This window comes from Panthera pardus, unplaced genomic scaffold, assembly GCF_024362965.1.
Source record: "Panthera pardus isolate Hobbes unplaced genomic scaffold, ASM2436296v1 HiC_scaffold_24, whole genome shotgun sequence".
NCBI classification, from domain to species: Eukaryota; Metazoa; Chordata; class Mammalia; order Carnivora; family Felidae; genus Panthera; species Panthera pardus.
The window spans coordinates 72870578-72890056 of record NW_026526810.1 but is presented as its reverse complement, the minus strand read 5'-3'; the positions used below and the strand labels follow the sequence as shown (position 1 = coordinate 72890056).

The 19479-nt window shown below is 36.8% G+C and overlaps 2 protein-coding genes across 3 annotated transcripts in view; one reads left to right on the top strand and one right to left on the bottom strand.

Annotated features, from left to right (window-relative positions):
- Window positions 1–19479, bottom strand: part of SCFD1 (sec1 family domain containing 1) — a 115201-nt gene that overhangs the window by 76663 nt on the left and 19059 nt on the right. For both annotated transcript variants that reach the window (XM_019428052.2, XM_019428053.2), the window contains exons 8-10: window positions 17295–17350; window positions 16267–16352; window positions 14065–14164 (exon numbers count right to left, since the gene is read on the bottom strand). In XM_019428052.2, the coding sequence (XP_019283597.1) occupies window positions 14065–14164; window positions 16267–16352; window positions 17295–17350 (242 nt within the window). The remainder of the gene's footprint in view (window positions 1–14064; window positions 14165–16266; window positions 16353–17294; window positions 17351–19479) is intronic.
- On the top strand, window positions 4737–5773 carry LOC109254284 (MICOS complex subunit MIC27-like). The gene is given in 2 exon segments (XM_053889320.1): window positions 4737–5371; window positions 5374–5773. Coding segments are annotated over 2 exon segments (825 nt in total). The 5' UTR covers window positions 4737–4746; the 3' UTR covers window positions 5574–5773.

Below are 19479 nucleotides of genomic sequence, written 5' to 3'. Positions count from 1 at the left end.
GCTCAATGTGGGACCTGAATTCACCAACTGTGAGATCATAACCTGAGCTGAAATCAAGACTTAGATGTTTGGGGTGCATCTGGGTGACTCAGTCAGTTAAGCATCTAACTCTTGGCTTTGGCTCAGGTCATGATCTCATTGTTTGTGAGATCAAGCCCCATGTTGAGTTCTGCACTGACAGCATGGAGGCTGCTTGGGATTCTCTCTCTCCCTCTGTCTCTGCCCCTCCCCTGCTAGCACATGCGCTTTCTCTCTTTCAAAATAAATAAATAAAGTCAGAGCACTAAAAAAAGAATGAGACGCTTAACCAACTGAGCCACCCAGGAGCCCCTCCCTTAAATAAAATTTTAATTCAAGCTCAGAAATAGCAATGAATATGGAAATACAATGAAACAATACCATTTTAAAAAATGAAGTCAAGGATGTTTTCTTGGCTTTTATGTAGTCTACACACTTTTATTAGGAGCTTCCTATGAACAGCTTAGATTAAGGGAGTAGAAGTTTACATCATACTTGACTTCTGGGCAAACGCCTCAAACTAGTCCAATACAGTGTTGTCCAAGGGGTTTTGTGTTAATAAAGACTACAGGATCAACAGAGCATCAATCTTCAAAGCATAAAACTTTGAACTACACTTAGGATCCAATATACTGTAATCACACATCTTTAAAAAACAGGAGTGCTTTGAATTGAGGGGGCCAACATGGCCAAGTAGGGGGATCCATACGTCCTGTGTCTCTCAAACAAACAAGTGTAGAAGCCAAAGGACCTTGAACACCAGAGCCTGGGAGGAAAAGAGACTGAATCTACTAGGAAGAAAATGGGAAAGCTGGAAAAAAGATAGGTGGGTAATTTCGAACTGGGGGAGATAAAAAAAGGCCGCGTGGACACGGAGGGGAGGAACCCTCTTCCTCTTCCAGCTCAGTCCACAGCTGGCGAAAGTGGTTCCCTCCCTGGAAGGCTGCGTGATAGCACAGAACCTGCCTGCGTCCACTACCCCCAGGCATGGTGGCAGGGCCGAGGGTGCAGTCTGCAGGAGAATAAGGTGGCCGTTTCCCTGGAGTGCTGTGGGAAAAGACAAGGTCTGCCTGCGTCCGCCACCCAGGGGCTCACAGTAAGGGCATCGGCTCTCAATCCTCAACAGGAGAAGTCGGTCCTCCCTGTAGTGTGGCAGCACAGACAAAGCCAGCCGGACCACGTAACGCCACATTGAGATGCGCTTCCCCAACGCCAGAGCTCATGGAGCAGGACTCTGAATCCCAGCCAAGTGCAGGGTCATGGGAGTTGGTGGAGCCAGAAGGACCGCCCCCGTCTGCACCCGCAGCACAGTGCGGACGACTCCAACGGAGTCCACCAGGTCTGGCTCCGTGGAGAAGACACTGGGAGATCACCATTCCCACCCACCACTACTCCAAGGCAGGGCCTCAGGGATCACTCCCTTGGCCCATAATGGAGGTGGGTCCAGAAAACGCCAAACCACACCCCCTGGTACTGGGTAACTTTACATCCACCAGAGTGGCACAGACCCTGTGGACAGCTACTACCTACAAGCACTGCAGCACTGACCCAGATTAACTCTAGGTCAGTTCTGGATATATAAATATATTCTCCACCCCCCACCCCCCATTTCTCCTTCTTATCTCTTCCCTCCCCTAGGCTGGTTACTCTGGTTATTGGTCTGTCTCAACAGGCATATTTAATCCATTGTCTTGATTCATGTTCTACACCTCCTTCTTTACACTCCTCTCTCTCTCTCTCTGGAATAATCAAGTCATATAGTTTCTCTGGGTAATTTGATTTTCATTTCGTTTTCCCCACCTCCTTCTTTATTTTCCTTTCTCTCTCTGGATTAAGCCTTTTAGTCTCTCTGCCTAATCAATGTTTATTTTTTCTCCCCGCCCCCTACCCCCCCCTTCCCCCCACTCCTGTCATTTCTTTCTTTGTGTATGCTCTTCCATCAGCACCGCCTCCACCCTCTTCTTAACTTGTAGTTGTTGTTTTTGGGTTTTTTGTTTTTAGTCTTTAGGTTTTTGTTTATTTGTTTGTGTAATTTGTGTGTTTGTGTGTTTTTGTCTCCTGTTTGTCTACCTGTTTTCCTTTACAGGGCTACTCCAAGGAACAAATCAAACCACACCTCGTGGAGGGTACAAAATATTACTACGAGTAGGATAATAAAATAACCAAAGTCACAAAAACAGAGAGCAAGTAACAATCCCCCAAAAAACACGTCCTGAAGGGCCAGGCCCTGGACAGCATATGACCCTCCTTTAATACAGCGGTGCTCACAGGAGCAGAGCACACAAGCTTTTAAAACACGTAAGAGACAGAAAACTAGCCAAAATGACGAAACGGAAGAATTCTCCTCAAAAGAAACTCCAGGAAGTAGTGACAGCTAATGAATTGATCAAAACCAATTTAAGCAATATAACAGAACAAGGATTTAGAATAATAGTCATAAAATTAATTGCTGGGCTTGAAAAAAGCATAGAGGACAGCAGAGAATCTATTGCTACAGAGATCAAGGGACTAAAAAATAGTCATGATGAATTAAAAAATGCTATAAGGTGCAAAATAAAATGGAGGCAGCCATAGCAGGTAGACCCATAACAGTAGCCATAGACCTATCTACTGAAACTTGGCAGGCCAGAAAGGAATGGCAGAAATCTTCAATGTGATGAACAGAAAAAATATGCAGCTGAGAATCCTTTATCCAGCAAGTCTGTCATTTAGAATAGAAGGAGAGATAAAGGTCTTCCCAAACAAGCAAAAACTGAAGGAATTCATCACCACTAAATCAGCCCTATAAGAGATGCTAAGGGGGACTTTGTGAGTGAAATGCTGCAAGAACCACAAAGTACCAGAGACACTACTACAAGTATAAAAGCTTACAGATATCCCAATGACTCTAAAACCTATTTTTGTAAATGGACTAAATGCTCCAACCAAAAGACACAGGGTATCAGAATGGATAAAAAAACAAGACCCATCTATTTGCTGTCTACAAGAGACTCATTTTAGACCTGAGGACACCTTCAGATTGAACGTGAGGGGATGGAGAACTATCTATCATGTTACTGGAACTCAAAAGAAAACTGGAGTAGCCATACTTATATCAGACAAACTAGACTTTAAATTAAAGGCTGTAACAAGAGATGAAGAAGGGTATTATATAATAATTACAGGGTCTATCCATCAGGAAGAACTAACAATTATAAATGTCTATGCACCAAATATGGGAGCCACCAAATATATAAAACAATCACAAACATAAGCAACCTTACTGATAAGAATGTGGTAATTGCAGGGGACTTTAATACTCCACTTACAACAATGCATAGATCATCTAGACACAGGATCAATAAAGAAACAAGAACCGTGAATGATATATTGGATCAGATGGACTTGACAGATATATTAGAACTCTGCATCCCAAAGCAACAGAATATACGTTCTTCTCGAGTGCACATGGAACATTCTCCAAGATAGATCACATACTGGGTCACAAAACAGCCCTTCATAAGTATAAAAGAATTGAGATCATACCATGCACACTTTCAGACCACAATGCTATGAAACTTGAAATCAACCACAGGAAAAAGTCTGGAAAACCTCCAAAAGCATGGAGGTTAAAGAACACCCTACTAAAGAATGAATGGGTCAACCAGGCAATTAGAGAAGAAATTAAAAAATACATGGAAACAAATGAAAATGAAAATACAACAATCCAAACGCTTTGGGATGCAGCAAAGGCAGTCCTGAGAGGAAAATACATTGCAATCCAGGCCTATCTCAAGAAACAATAAAAATACCAAATACAAAATCTAATAGCACACCTAAAGGAAACAGAAGCAGAACAGCAAAGACACTCCAAACCCAGGAGAAGAAGAGAAATAATAAAGATCAGAGCAGAAATAAATAATATAGAATCTAAAAAAATAGTACAGCAGATCAATGAAACCAAGAGTTAATTTTGAAAAAATAAACAAAATGGATAAACCTGTAGCCAGGCTTCTCAAAAAAGAAAAGGGAGAGAACCCAAATAGATAAAATCATGAATAAAAATGGAATTATTGCAACCAATCCCTCAGAAATACAAGCAATTATCAGGGAATACTATAAAAACTTATACGCCAACAAACTGGACAACCTGGAAGAAGCACCCACACACTTCCAAAACTCAAACCGGGAGAAATAGAAAACTTGAACAGACCCATAACCAGCGAAGAAATTCAATCAGTTATCAAAAATCTCCCAACAAATAAGAGTCTAGGACCAGGTGGCTTCCCTGGGGAATTCTACCAGACATTTAAAGCAGAGATAAAATCTTTCCTTCTTAAGCTGTTCCAAAAAATAGAAAGGGAAGGAAAACTTCCAGACTCATTCTATGAAGCCAGCATTCCTTTGATTCCCAACCCAGACAGAGACCCAGCAAAAAAAGGGAACTACAGGCCAATATCCATGATGAATATGGATGCAAAAATTCTCAACAAGATACTAACAAATCTAATTCAACAGCATATAAAATGAATTAATCACCATGATCAAGTGGGATTCATTCCTGGGCTGCAGGGCTGGTTCAATATTTGTAAATCAATCAATGTGATACATCACATTAATAAAAGAAAAGATAAGAACCATATAATCCTGTCAACTGATGCAGAAAAGCATTTGACAAAATTCAGCATCTTTTCTTAATAAAAACCCTCGAGAGACAGTCGAACTGTTTGGTCCCTCTCTGCCCACCATATGAAAACTTACATGGAGAAGGTCACAGATATGGCGGCTGTTACGATGGGAAAACTGACAACCATACCTGCAGGTCTGATATGTGCATCTGTAAGTGTACATGCAGCCAAAGAAGAAGAATTGAAAAAGCAGCTAGTAAAACCAGAGCAGCTCTCCATATATACCACCCCACCTCTGCAGTCTAAATATGTCAAAGAGCAGCCTTGTCATTTACAAATAGGCTTTGCATCCATCTGCAAAACAACTGGTCATTATATTGGCTGGTGCAAGGGTGTTTATGTCTTTGTGAAAAATGGGATAATGGATACAGTACAATTTGGAAAAGATGCTTATGTCTATTTGAAGAATCCACCTAGAGATTTTCTTCCAAAAACTGGAGTGATTACAGTTTCAGGATTAGCAGGCTTGTTTTCAGGAAGAAAAGGTTCTAGGTTTAAGAAAATTGCTTATCCTCTGGGACTGGCCACTGTAGCAACTGTTTGCTACCCAGTTCAGTCAGTAATAACTGCCAAGGTAACTGGGAAAAAGGCATACACTACAAACCAGCAAATTTATGAAGCAGTTAAATCATTGTGGACAAAAAACAACAAAAAAGAATCACTCCCTAAACCTAAAGAAAAAACTAAGAAAACTCTGGTGAAATAGAAATATCCGCAAAAACTCACAACCTGAAACTTTCAGTGCCTTTGCCAACAGAACTCATCTTTGAAACAAAGACAAAATCAGAATCTACCTCAGGTGCTACACAGTTTATGCCTGACCCCAAGCTCATGGATCATGGGCAGTCCCATCCAGAAGACATAGATATGTACAGTACTAGAAGCTGAAATAGTTTGCATAGAGAACTACAAGATGTGTGAAGTTGAAAATAATGATGAAAAAATCATGTAAAGGGTAACTGTGATACATAGAATATAACCTAAACCAAGTTTTTCCCTTACATCTTCTAATGTAATGTACAGTTTGACTAATCACAAAAGTCATTAAAACACAAACTGAATTCAATTCAAACAATATTAAATGACTGATGAAGAGGCAGAATTGGAAGTACTGGGATGCATTTAATGATTTTTAGCGGTGTTTATAAAAAAAACCAAAAATAGACTAAACATATAAACAATGATGAGACTAAAATCTGAGCAAATATGTATGTGGGCACAAAAATATTTACATAGATACACATACATATTTGCTTTACCTTTTTGAAACTAATGTCAGCTAAATTAGAATGTTGGGTAGAAGGATGTGTTCCCCACTTTTTCATTTCCCAGAGCTGAAATAAAAACCTTCAAGAAAGTTGGGATAGAAAGAACATACTTAAACACCATAAATCCATTTATGAAAAGCCCACAGCTAATATCATCCTCAATGGGGAAAACCTGAGAGCTTTCCCCCTGAGATCAGGAACACGACAGGGATGTCCACTCTCACCGCTGTTGTTTAACACAGTATTGGAAGTTCTAGCATCAGCAATCAGACAACAAAAGGAAATCAAAGGCATTAAAATTGGCAAAGATGAAGTCAAGCTTTCACTTTTTGGAGATGACATGATACTACACATGGAAAACCCGATAGACCACCAAAAATCTGCTAGAACTGATACATGAATTCAGCAAAATCGCAGGATACAAAATTAATGTACAGAAATCAGTTGCATTCTTATACGCTAACAATGAAGCAAAAGAAAGACAAATAAAGAAACTGATCCCATTCACAACTGCACCAAGACGCATAAAACACCTAGGAATAAACCTAACCAAAAGATGTAAAAGATCTGTATGCTGAAAACTATAGAAAGCTTATGAAGGAAATTGAAGAAGATACAAAGAAATGAAAAAACATTCCGTGCTCGTGGATTGGAAGAATAAATATTGTTAAAATGTCAGTACTACCCAAAGCAATCTACACATTCAATGCAATCCCAATCAAAATTGCACCAGCATTCTTCTCGAAGCTAGAACAAGCAATCCTAAAATTCATATGGAACCACAAAAGGCCCCAAATAGCCAAAGTAATTTTGAAGAAGAAGACCAAAGGAGGAGGCATCACAATCCCAGACTTTAGCCTCTACTACAAAGCTGTATTCATCAAGACAGCATGGTATTGGCACAGAAACAGACACATAGACCAATGGAATAGAGACTCCAGAATTGGAGCCACAAATGTAGGGCCAACTAACCTTTGACAAAGCAGGAAAGAGTATCCAATGGAAAAAAAGACAATCACTTTAACAAATGGTGCTGGGAGAATGGGCAGCAACATGCAGAAAAATTAAACTAGACCACTTTCTTACACCATTCACAAAAATAAACTCAAAATGGATGAAGGACCTGAATGTGACACAGGAAAGCATCAAAACCTACAGAAGAAAGCAGGAAAAAAACCTCTCTGACCTCAGCCGCAGCAATTTGACACATCTCCAAAGGCAAGGGACTTAAAAGCAAAAATGAACTATTGGGACCTCAGGAAGGTAAAAAGCTTCTGTACTGTAAAGGAAACAATCAACAGAACTAAAGGCAACCAACGGAATGGGAAAAGATATTTGCAAATGACATACTGGACAAAGGGCTAGTATCCAAAATCTATAAAGAACTCACCAAACTCCACACCCAAAAAACAAATAATCCAGTGAAGAAATGGGCAGAAGACATGAATAGACACTTTTCTAAAGAAGGCACTCAGAGGGCCAACAGGCACATGAAAAGATGTTCAACGTCATCAGGGAAATACAAATCAAAACCACACTCAGATATCACCTCATGCCAGTCAGAGTGGCTAAAATGAACAAATCAGGAGACTACAGATGCTGGCGAGGGTGTCAAGAAATGGGAACCCTCTTGCACTGTTGGTGGGAATGCACACTGGTGCAGCCGCTCTGGAAAACAGTGTGGAGGTTCCTCAAAAAATTAAAAATAGATCTACCTGATGACCCAGCAATAGCACTGCTAGGAATTTACCCAAGGGATACAGGAGTGCTGATGCATAGGGGTCCTTGTACCCCAATGTTTATAGCAGCACTTTCAACAAGAGCCAAATTATGGAAAGAGCCTAAATGTCCATCAACTGACGAATACAAAGAAGATGTGGTTTATATATGCAATGGAATACTACTTGGCAATGAGAAAGAATGAAATATGGCCTTTTGTAGCAACATGGATGGAACTGGAGAGTGTTATGCAAAGTGAAATAAGTCATACAGAGAAAGACAGATATCATGTTTTCACTCTTATATGGATCCTGAGAAACTTAACAGAAGACCATGGCGGAGGGGAAAGGAAAAAAAAAAAAAGTTACAGAAAGGGAAGGAGGCAAACCATAAGAGACTCTTAAAAACTGAGAATCAACTGAGGGTTGATGGGGGGTGGGAGGGAGGGGAAAGTGGGTGATGGGCATTAAGGAGGGCACCTGTTGGGATCAGCACTGGGTGTTGTGTGGAAACCAATTTGACAATAAATTTCATATTAAAAAAATAAAAAATAAAAATACAGTAAAAAATAATAAAAAAATAAAAATAAAAAAGGAGTGCTTCTAAAATGCTTTTCTAATAATCTTTTAAAAGTACTTATTTAGAAACCACTTCCTTTCTTCAATTGGAAAAAAAACCCTTTACATATTAGCATAAATTGTGGTTTAATGTTTCAAATAATAAAAGTCAGTAGCAGAGGGCCAAAGACACAAAAAGGGCACCTGAGATATGAAAAAACAAAGCCCAAGTAAAGAACAAGATACTAAGATGAAATAATGCCCATCCCCCTTTGCCCAATGGTAACTATTCATTGCAGATGAATAATCAAATCTACCCTTCCCACAACCAGGGTATAATAAAAAGGAATCATGACTAATTATTAATCGTACTTCTTATATCCCAGTAAAAGGAAAGGGGCACTGTAAGGTTTTCACTAGAAGAGTGTATTTCCCATGGTAAATGACCACACTCTTTCTGGCACACAAGGAAGCTGTGTGAATTTTTCAGTTGTTTCCAAGGTCTAGATATATAAATACTATCAGTGTTCCAGATTTTCAGGCAAAGATTTTTAATATAAAAAGCAAGCTCCAATTTTAGGTTACCCTTCCTATCTAGAACTTTTACTCCATCTTGTGGAGGTAAAGGGAATAATTATTAAGAATGTTAAAAATTTCAAGGACACCTCAAAAGCAGTAGTTTTAACTAAAAAAAAATGACATAATTTATGATATCACAGTTATAGTTTTTTCACATTTAGAAACTGCATTAAAATTAATGAACAGGAACTACCATATGATCCAGTAATTGGACAAATGGGTACTTAACCAAAGAATATGAAAACACTAATTCGAAAGGATATATGCAATGCTATGTTTACTGCAGCATTATTTACAATAGTCAAGTTATGGAAAGAACCTGCTGTCTGCCAAAAGATGAACAGATAAAGAAGATATGGTATATACACACAATGGAGCATTATACAAACATAAAAAAACAATGAAATCTTGCATCTCCAACAATATGGATGGATCTAGGGAGCATAATGCTAAGTGAAATATGTCAGAGATAGAATGCATTCAAACACATATGATTTCATATGATTTCACTCATCTGTGGAATTTAAGAAACAAAACAAATGAACTAAGGAAATAAAAGAGACAAACCAAAGAGACTCTGGACTATAGCGAACAAAGAGACGGTAACCAGAACAGAGGTAGGTGAGGGGGGATGGGTTAAATAAGTGAAGGGGATTAAGGGTACACTTATCTTAACAAGCAGTGAGTTATATACAGAATTGCTGAATCACTTTATACACCTGAAACCCTAACACTGTATGTTAACTGTACTGGAATTAAATTTTTTTTTAATTAAAAAAATATTAAGTTAAAAAATAAAATTAATGAACAGGATTAAGTCAGTGTAATTTGCATAGTTTATCTTAACCAATCTCTTTAAGGAAACTATTTTCGTAAGACCTAAATGTTCTGATAATAATGCTGAGAAAAGACTGTTTAAAGGTAATATGGAATCTGAGAACCTAGCCTAAGAAAGTTAACTAGAGATGTGTTCTATTATTTGTAACAAAAACTAAAACCAACAATAACCCAAATGTCCACAGGAATCCATTACTCCAACCTCCATGCAATCAGGGGGTAACATCTGCTTTGTTTACCACATATCCCAGTGACTAGCATGGAACAGGCACTTACAAATATTTTTTTGAGGGACACCTGGGTCGCGTGGTCGACTGAGCATCTGACTTTGGCTCAGCTCATGATCTCACCGTTCATAAGTTCAAGTCCCACATCAGGCTTTTTGCTGCGAGCAGAGAGCCCACTTCAGATCCTCTGTCCCCTCTCTCTGCCCCTCCTCTCCTCAGGCTCGTGTTCTCTCTCAAAAATAAACATTTTAAAAAATATTTTTTTGAACTGAATTTTTACGGACACAAGATTGCCAACTTTTAATTGTGTGAACTGAAGATGAGAGCAAAACCAACCAACCAAACAAACCCTCTACCATCTATTTTTAGCACCTTGTATTTTTAAAAGGATTATTTTAACTCCAAAGAACAGGAAATAAATATTACTGCATTATATACCTCACAAAAATACAAGGGTAATAAAAGGTAATGCACACACAAAAAAATTAATATTCACAGCCCTTTCTATTCTCATTTCACTCAACAACACTGAAAACCTCAAAGACCAGTATAAGCATTATCTGGCTTGAGGAAAGCTCTGCTCTAAGTTATGTTTCCCAACTTTCTCTTCCAACAAAGGGGAATAAAAGCATATTTCTTCACAGTGCAATTACTTGTATATATACCTTAACTCCTGTGCTCAAAGCATCAATTACTTTCATTAGAAAAAATAGCAGTATCTTAATGTTCTATACAGCCTCCACATACAACCAGCAAGAATGAAGACATGACTCCTAACCTATACCACCCTTAGCTCCCACCCAAAAGCCAGGAACCCACCAACCAAATCTAAGATAATCAAAACTATCTCATCATGCCCATCTCTGTATGGCTCCCTATACTACCTCCCTCAGATCCCATCTCTCACTTTTAACCAATTCCTGAAACCATTCTCTCATACCCTCTGGAACTCCTACTCATTCAACAGCCAAATCTCCTTTTCTGAACATCTACTCGAAACTTCCACTGTACTTTCTTGCTCTCACTGAACTCCAACTGGTTGGACCCAGGACTGAGACAGTGGTCTTCCTTGCTACTCCCAGATTCTTCACTTGTTCTCTTCCCTAAAACAACTCCACCTCTGAAATTCCTGCTATTAGTCTATAACAGCAGTTCTCACTCAGAGGCAGTTTTGCACCTCTTCATAGTCTGGGTATGGCACTGTGTGTAGACATTTTGGTTGTCACAACTGAGAAAGTGCTACTGACATCTAGACAGTAAAGGCCAAGGATGCTGCTCAACATCCCACAATGCACAGGGCAGCCCTCCACAACAAAAAATTATTGGGTCCAAAATGTCAATGCCAAGGTTGAAAAATCCTGGTCTATACTCATGCTGACCATTAATGCCACCTACAGAGGCATTTTTCTCATTAAAAAATTTTAATTTATAATTTTATAAATTTTAATGTATAATATTTAATATAATTTTAAAAAATTATAATTTTTCTCATTTAAAAATTGTTTTTTACCTCACCCTTACAGCAACCACCACTTTTCTCAATTCTCCTAAACAGCAAAAACTCTTTCAGTTTGTCTCTATTCATTCTGTCTCTTCTTTCAATCTCTCTTAAACCTACTTCAGTGTTCTGCCCCTACACTATGGAAGCTGCTTTTACCACAGTTAGTAATAACCTTGATGTTACCACACACACTGGTGACTTCTTAGTCCTGAGCATTTGTCTAAGTTGATTCCTGCCTCCTCTCTGAAAACAGTGAATTCACTGCCTTCCAAAACACCACAAATCTAGTTTTCATCTCTCACTTCTGGTTGGTTCTTGCTACATTATACTGTTAGTTCCTATTCTTCACCTTGACCTCTAAATGTTGAAAAACACCTCAGAGTTCAGTTCTTGGATTCTTCTATCTATATTCACCCCCTTAGTTATCTCCTTTTATCTCTTGGCTTTAAATCTATATATGGACTATTCCAAAATTTATTTCTCTAGACCAGATGTTCTTCTTGAACTCCACACTCATACATTTATTTGATATCTATGCTTGAATACTTTAACAGGCATCTCACATTTAACATGTCTAAAACTCAACATCTGATCTTCGCCCCAAAATTTCTCCTGCCATGTCTCTCCTATCTCAATAAATAACATCTGTCCATTTGCAAAAGCAATACTCTGGACTTATCTTTGACTTCTCTCTTTCTCTTAGATCCCACATCCAATTCATCAGCAAATCCTATGCTCTACATTCCAAAGATTGTCATAACCCTTACCATTTCCATCCTGTTGTAGGCCATCATTATCTCTTGCTAAGATAACTGCAATAGCTTCCTACTGGTCTCTTGACTCTTCGTATGCCCCCCAAAGAAAGTGTTTTCAACACAGCAGCTAGAGTGATACTCTTAAAATGTTTATCAGATGTCACCCTTTACTCAAAACTGCATGTGGCTCCCCATTTCCCTCAAATTGAAAGTCAGTATCCCTACAATAGCCTATAATGTCCTATGCTACATGGTTTCCCATATCCTATTTAACTTCATCTCTTGCTATTTTCCCCCTGCCTTACTTTGCTCTGGTCATCTTGGCTACCTTGTTATCTTTTAAAAATTTTTTTTTTTAACATTTATTTATTTTTGAGACAGAGAGAGAGAGAGCATGAACAGGGGAGGGTCATAGGAAGAGGGAGACATAGAATCTGAAACAGGCTCCAGGCTCTGAGCTGTCAGCACAGAGCCCAACGCGGGGCTCGAACTCACAGACTGCGAGATTGTGACCTGAGCCGAAGTCGGACGCCCAACCGACTGAGCCACCCAGGCGCCCCCCTTGTTATCTTTTAAACATGCTAGGCATCATTCTGCCTAGAATGCTATTCTCCCATATAGATATTAATTCACTACCTTACCTCCTTTAGATCTTTTCCCAAATATTTTGTCAGAGAGTAGGCCCTCCAGTAGTGGTTGAATTCTTCTTCAGCCTCTTACATGACCTCCTAAAACTAGCTTCCATGTTCCCTTACTCAGGGTTTAATTCAGTAGTCCCTTTGATTCTTCTTGCCCTCTATACTGAATCAGAGTTGCCTACTATTACATCAACACTCATCCTAGAGTCTAAAACAACACAAGACCCCAGGAGGGGCACCTGGGTTGCTCAGTTGGTTAAGTGTCTGACTCTTGATCTCAGCTCAGGTCATGATCTCATGGTCCTAGAGATCAAGCTCTGTGTAGGGCTCTGCACTGATAGTGCGGAGCCTGCTTGGGATTCCCTCTCCTTCTCTCCCTCAAAATAAATAAAAACTTTATTTAAATAAACCTTATAGCTAGAATATGGGTTTTAAAGAAACAAACCAAACAAAAAACCATCTATTGTCATGTTTTTCATTTCTTTTCTATATGACATTTCAGGAACTCTTTGCAATAACGATATTATTATATACTATAATCCCTAGAGGCCTGGGCCAGAAATTAGTAAATTAGAGTGCTAGTCTTTGCAGAGCAAATGATTTAGGTTCAAATTCTTTAACTTTGGGTCTAAATTTTTCTATCAAATGGGGACTATTCTGGCTTTATTACATTATGCCTTGTACAGAAATTATTTGTGTACATATTTTCTGCCCAGTGCCTTTGAAGGCTGGGGCTCTTTTATTTATCTGTGTATATTACATGCCATACACACTATTTAATACATGAATATATGTATGCATATAAATACAGATTTTTGTTTCAAACATGATTTTAAATATATGGAATTACTTCAGAAAACATGTGGTGTAATATAAAAATTACTATTTCTTTTTACCATAAAATGAGGCTACCTGATTCCCAGGAAAAAGGGAGAAATTATGGCTTTCCTCCCCAGAGAGAAACATATTATTTATTTACTTTCTCAGTATGGGAAAAACAAATGAAAAAACTTGTATGAAAACTTTTTTAAAAGTCACTCATTTTCTCCATTCCTTTTCTTTCCATCACTGGCAACAATATAAATGATTAATCTTACACTTTAAAGATCATAAATTCAATGCTTCACTATTCTCCATCATCCACATCCAGTGATACCAAATCCCATCACTTTTTCTTTCATATTTCTCACCTCCATCCTTCTCATCTGTGTTTTGGTAGCCATGACGTTAATTTTAAATTAAAAGGACCAATGAATGTTACTACATTTTAGTAAAAAGTAGTATATTTAGCCTCTTACCAGTACATCATGCACCAAGGCTTGATATGTCCAAGTATGGTGTAAAGGAGTTGCCAAATCTATGTTTCTGTCAACAAGGACTAATAAAGGCCTTTGGAAGCTGTAAATATATTTAAAAAATTATATAACTCCTGGTAACAGTATATACATCTCCATTTTTCTAATACCTTTCAGTATATACCATTCTGATATGAACAATAAGTATGCTAATACTAGCATTCCATAATAGTTTGCTCTATGCTTTGGACTACTTAGAGCCTGTGTATAATGCTAGATTATTAAGTCTCAGGGAATTGTCTTAAAGGATAAAAACTATACAAGTACTTTTACAGAATAATTGTATAGTTATCAAAGTAAGAATAAGTTGCTTCTACTCAGATTTATATTTCACATTTCTGGAAAAAAGGAAAAGCTATTGTCAGTTTCTGGGAAAATTAGAAGACAGAGTAGGATCTTATAAATGTACACTAATGTTCGACAGTTTCAAATAACAAATTACAACTTTTTTTCTGTAAACACAAATTCAAAACAGCAGACTCTAGAGAAGAACCTTATGAAACCCTATCCCATTATAAGATATAAAACTAAAAGCATTAAGCCACAATGGTACCTAATTATATTATATTCACCTACCAGATACTTCATATATTATTGATGTGAAGCAGACTTAAAGCAAAGTGAGGCACAAAGTCATCTGGTTGCCAATTTGGCACTACTGTATCAAGAGTATACATCAATTTTACAAGATACTGTTATCTGATTATATTAATTATGCACGTTTTTTTCTGCTAGAGACCTTTGACCATTTGAGTAACTCATTACACTGTACTGATTATAAACGTACTGCACTGATCATAAAACTCTGCAATAAATAAGTAGGAGTGGCAAAGTTACCACCTACTATCATTTATTACTCCAGAGCTAGGTGAAAGGCAAGGAAGGACTGCCTGTGACAGTTTCTTAATTCAGCACTAGTGAGATTTGGGGCTTATTCTGTGCACTGTAGGATGTTCAGCGGCATCCTATAATGTAGCCCACTAGATTCTAGTAGCATTTACCCAGGTGTCAAAGCCAAACAGGTCTCCAGACATTGCCAAATTCTTATGGAGAATCATTAACCTACAACTGGATTCAAATGTATTTAACAACAGTCAGTAAGGCTACTGACTCCTAATTAAAATAATTTAGAAATGCATCCAACAAATTAAAAATGACCACTATGTTATAAATTATTTATTATTAATATTATTATAAATAAGTTTTTAGAAATTATCCAAATAAAAAAGTGCCTTTATATTGGTTTCTAAGGCTTTTATGAGAGCACTGTAAGAAGGGAACTGTTAAGTAAAATATGCTATAGTAGTTCCTTCTGTTGAAAAAAAAAATTAGCTGAGAATTTCACATTTCTGCTCTCTTTAATGAGAAACATTTTGAAGAATATTTAAACCCAACAATGAAATCACAGAAGATTTTAAAATAACGTAGGAGCCAAGACAGCTGAACAAACAATTGAAACACAATGCTAGTATAAACTGCAAATTATAGAAATAGTACATAAGACCGTAGGATCCATCTAAATTAACTTGAAGTCTATGGAAATTTACCATAGAATTATCATTCCTAGAAGGTATTATACTCTCTAAGTATCAGTTTATTTTCACAGGCTTTATTTATTAATTCACCTAAAAGTGGGGGTAGGAATTAATTTTCCAAAATATTGTCTATTCCCCTTGAAATAATTCTCAGCCATCTGTGTGGGTTTATCTACTTCTTTACACCAATATTGCCCATTGATTTTAATAAACAAATATTTCAAGGTAAAAACAGAAACCAGTTGATAGCTCAAAACATACAAAAGCATCACAAGTTTTTCACTTATTTTTAATGTTATTACCAACAGGCTTAATGATAATCGGTATAAAATGGCTTCTGACCTTCAAAGCCATATAAACAGAAAAATTTCCCCTACAGATGACAAAAATGCAAAAGACAAAATGCTAACAATAGAACATAAACTGAATAAAATATTCCACTTGTATTACAAGAACAATCTGAGTCAAAACCGTGACAGTGATTACCTCATTAAAAAGAAACAAATTTCAATTACAAGTATAAGGGTATTTTATAACATAAGAAAACAACCCAAAAAATGCTATAAATCTATAAATTTCTTTTCAAGTCCTATATTAACTAACATAATACCTGAATTGGCCAGCTCCAAGTGTGTCACCTGTAAAAAGACTGTTTCTTGCATCTCTGAGATTTTCTCGAAGTTTCTTATCTAGTTTCTGAAAAATCAAATTTGATAATAACTTTTAAAAAACAATTTCACAGAATTTTGTTCAGGAAAATCATAATATGTTCTTAGTTTCATAATTAAGAAACTTGGAATTTCTTTACAAAACAGCAATTCTAAAATCTAAATATTTTAGCTTCTTTATTCAATATTATCATAACTTGAACTTAAAAAGAACAATGCCTTTTCTACTGTGACTCAGGCCTGATTTGACTTCCAATCACTATTCATTCACTATTTTTACTTTAGGTACAGCAACAATTTGCAATGAGCCACCGTCTTTCCCCAGTCATGACTCTTTGTATAAGGAATGTGTCCACAGAGTGATGCCACAAGAGGTTCCAGAATAGAGACGGGATATGTGAAAGAAAGCAGCCCTCCATCAATCAATGATTCACTTTGGCTAAGAAAACTAAAAAAGGTTAGTGTATCTTCCATCTTTCAATACCACTTACCTTGTTTCCTTTTCATTCGTTTTGTAACTTCTCTAAATCTTATTTTTTAATTTTTAAAGCAAATTTTTGAATGCTCAATTTACTACAATATAGTAAAATAGCAAAATGAACTTCATTTTAAAAATGGTTATGTCAATATACATTTGCTAAATGAAGTTAAATATAAAATGATTTGGGGGATCAAATTTGTGTAAAATACTACTTATAGACACAAAGTGGAAAGACGAATATACGTTTTAGTAAACAAGAAAAAGCTGGAACAGCACATCAGAGAAAATCATTTTTATCCATGTCAAGTACACAATGATTACTTTTTATTTTTTGTGGAATTCCAATGTTAAAAAATAAAAATACTTGCTTTTGGTATTTAGTATATAACCCATAGTAATCATATAATATTAACAAAAACACTTGAGGTACTTATGGAAAACAACTGATACATTATTATTTATTGCCAATGGATATCTGCATGAACTCACCACTGCTACCATTTCCGCTGCTGTTCCTCTTGAACATCTGATTATAGGAACAGCACCTATTGTAACAACAGTTAGCAATGATTTCAGCTCTTAATAATTAAAATGGATACTTATAAAACACCTAAGCATCAAAAATAGAAGTATATACAATTTCAGGCTACAAACATAAGAAGATTTATTATCTCAAGAGTAAAAGCAAGGTTTAAAAAAAAAGAAACATCAGGGAGTCAAAAAAAAAGACTATTTTTTTTATATAGCATTGGCCAATCGGTGCAATCAGAGATTTTTTTCAATGAATTAACTAAATCAATATATGACTTCCTACAGACAGGTTCAAAGAGTTTGTTCACAGGATTCACTTTAATTTGACTTAAAGGAAAAGAGTGAAAAGAGCTTAGTTAATTTAGTGGTTTGTTATTATTATTCTTTATTTTACAATTTAACAATGAAGTATTACAGTCTAAAAAAAAAAAATTAAAGATAACATATTCTTCACGTAACATGAAAAGCTCCTCAAAGGCCTCAGTTCATTATTGAATCAACTCTATTAGACCTCTTAACTTCTCTCTTTATTACTCCAAGTTTTATCAAAGGTTGAAATCCTAAAGTTATAAAAAAAATAAAAAAATAATCCAATTGCACTGAAAATCTCAGAAAACTGAGAACACCGTAATCTTTATATGCTGAAATTGCTGCATTTTAGATTCTATACAAAGCACGTTCAGTCAACTGGAAAAGTAAAAATGTAGAATATTAGCAAAATTTTTAAAGCTCTTTTCTTCTAAGGGCAAATTATATATGCCTGTTATAAAAAATTCAAATAATATTAGAAATATATAAAGTTAACCCTCTTCACTCCAGCACCATAAAGAATCCCCACTAAGAATTAGACATGGATGTCTTCAGGTTATTTTCTACATATAGTCTTTTATTTTTAATTTTTTTTTTTTTAACGTTTATTTATTTTTGAGACAGAGAGAGACAGAGCATGAACGGGGAAGGGGCAGAGAGAGAGGGAGACACAGAATCGAAGCAGGCTCCAGGCTCTAAGCCATCAGCCCAGAGCCCGACGCGGGGCTCGAACTCATGGACAGCGAGATTGTGACCTGAGCTGAAGTCGGACGCTTAACCGACTAAGTCACCCAGGTGCCCCATATAGTCTTATTAAGTGCATTTATGAAGAGTACAAAAAACAAAAATAGGTATTATACATCCTGTTCTTAAATTTGCTTTTTTTCATTTAACAGCTTCTTATTGACATCCTCCTATATCAGACTGGCAGGAATTTCAATTTCTCTTTTGCAAAAATCACTTTCTAACACTGTATATAATAAAGGTAGCTCTAATACTTCAGTGGTCTTTATACTGCTCTTTTTCAATCTACCTTTATCATGAAAATACAACGATCATCAAGGTAAAACAATCTTACATCCACGAAAACCTTAGCATTCAGCACAATTATGGACAATGTGTAGGATGGCAAATAGGAAGGTTAATTATGTCTGTTTAATGACTGAAAGTTATATATACATGTGCTTTGTTTACAACAGTAACAACTCCACTTGAAGGTACTGAAGGTACTCAAAAGCAGGCAGAAAGTGGAGGAATGTAAAACTCTTGAAAGAACAGCTAGATTTGAAAAATGAGATACGCTGTTAACCAGCTTTCCTTCTGAAGTTACTTTCCAGTTTGCAAGGCACAGAAGAGAAAGAGCTCGGCAGAAAACAGAAGACTTAATGAGCTAAGGAATCAAAGACTGGAGTTCAGGGCTGGAAATTATAGGAGAAAATCCCTAAAAGGAGGGACCCCAAAATTTGCATGCAAATTCTCCTCAAACTTGTCTATATCTTTAACTATTCACAGTATCTGTTTTTTGCTTAATTTTCTCATTTGTGAAATGGAGAAACTTTCCAGTGTGATCATTTTAACTGTTAAGGTTTTCAGCATCTACAAAATTAAAATTGCAATTAGAAGGTTTCTTTTTTTAGATACTTATTTATTTTTAAAAAAAACTTTATTTTTAGAGGGAGAGAATTCGAGCAGGGGAGAGGAGCAGGGGGGGAGGGAGAGGAGGAAGGAAGGAGGAGAGGAGGAAGGAGGCGAAGGGGGTGGGGGAAGAGAGAGAGAGAGAGAGAGAGAGAGAGAGAGAGAGAGAGAGAGAGAAAATGAATCTTAAGCAGGCTCC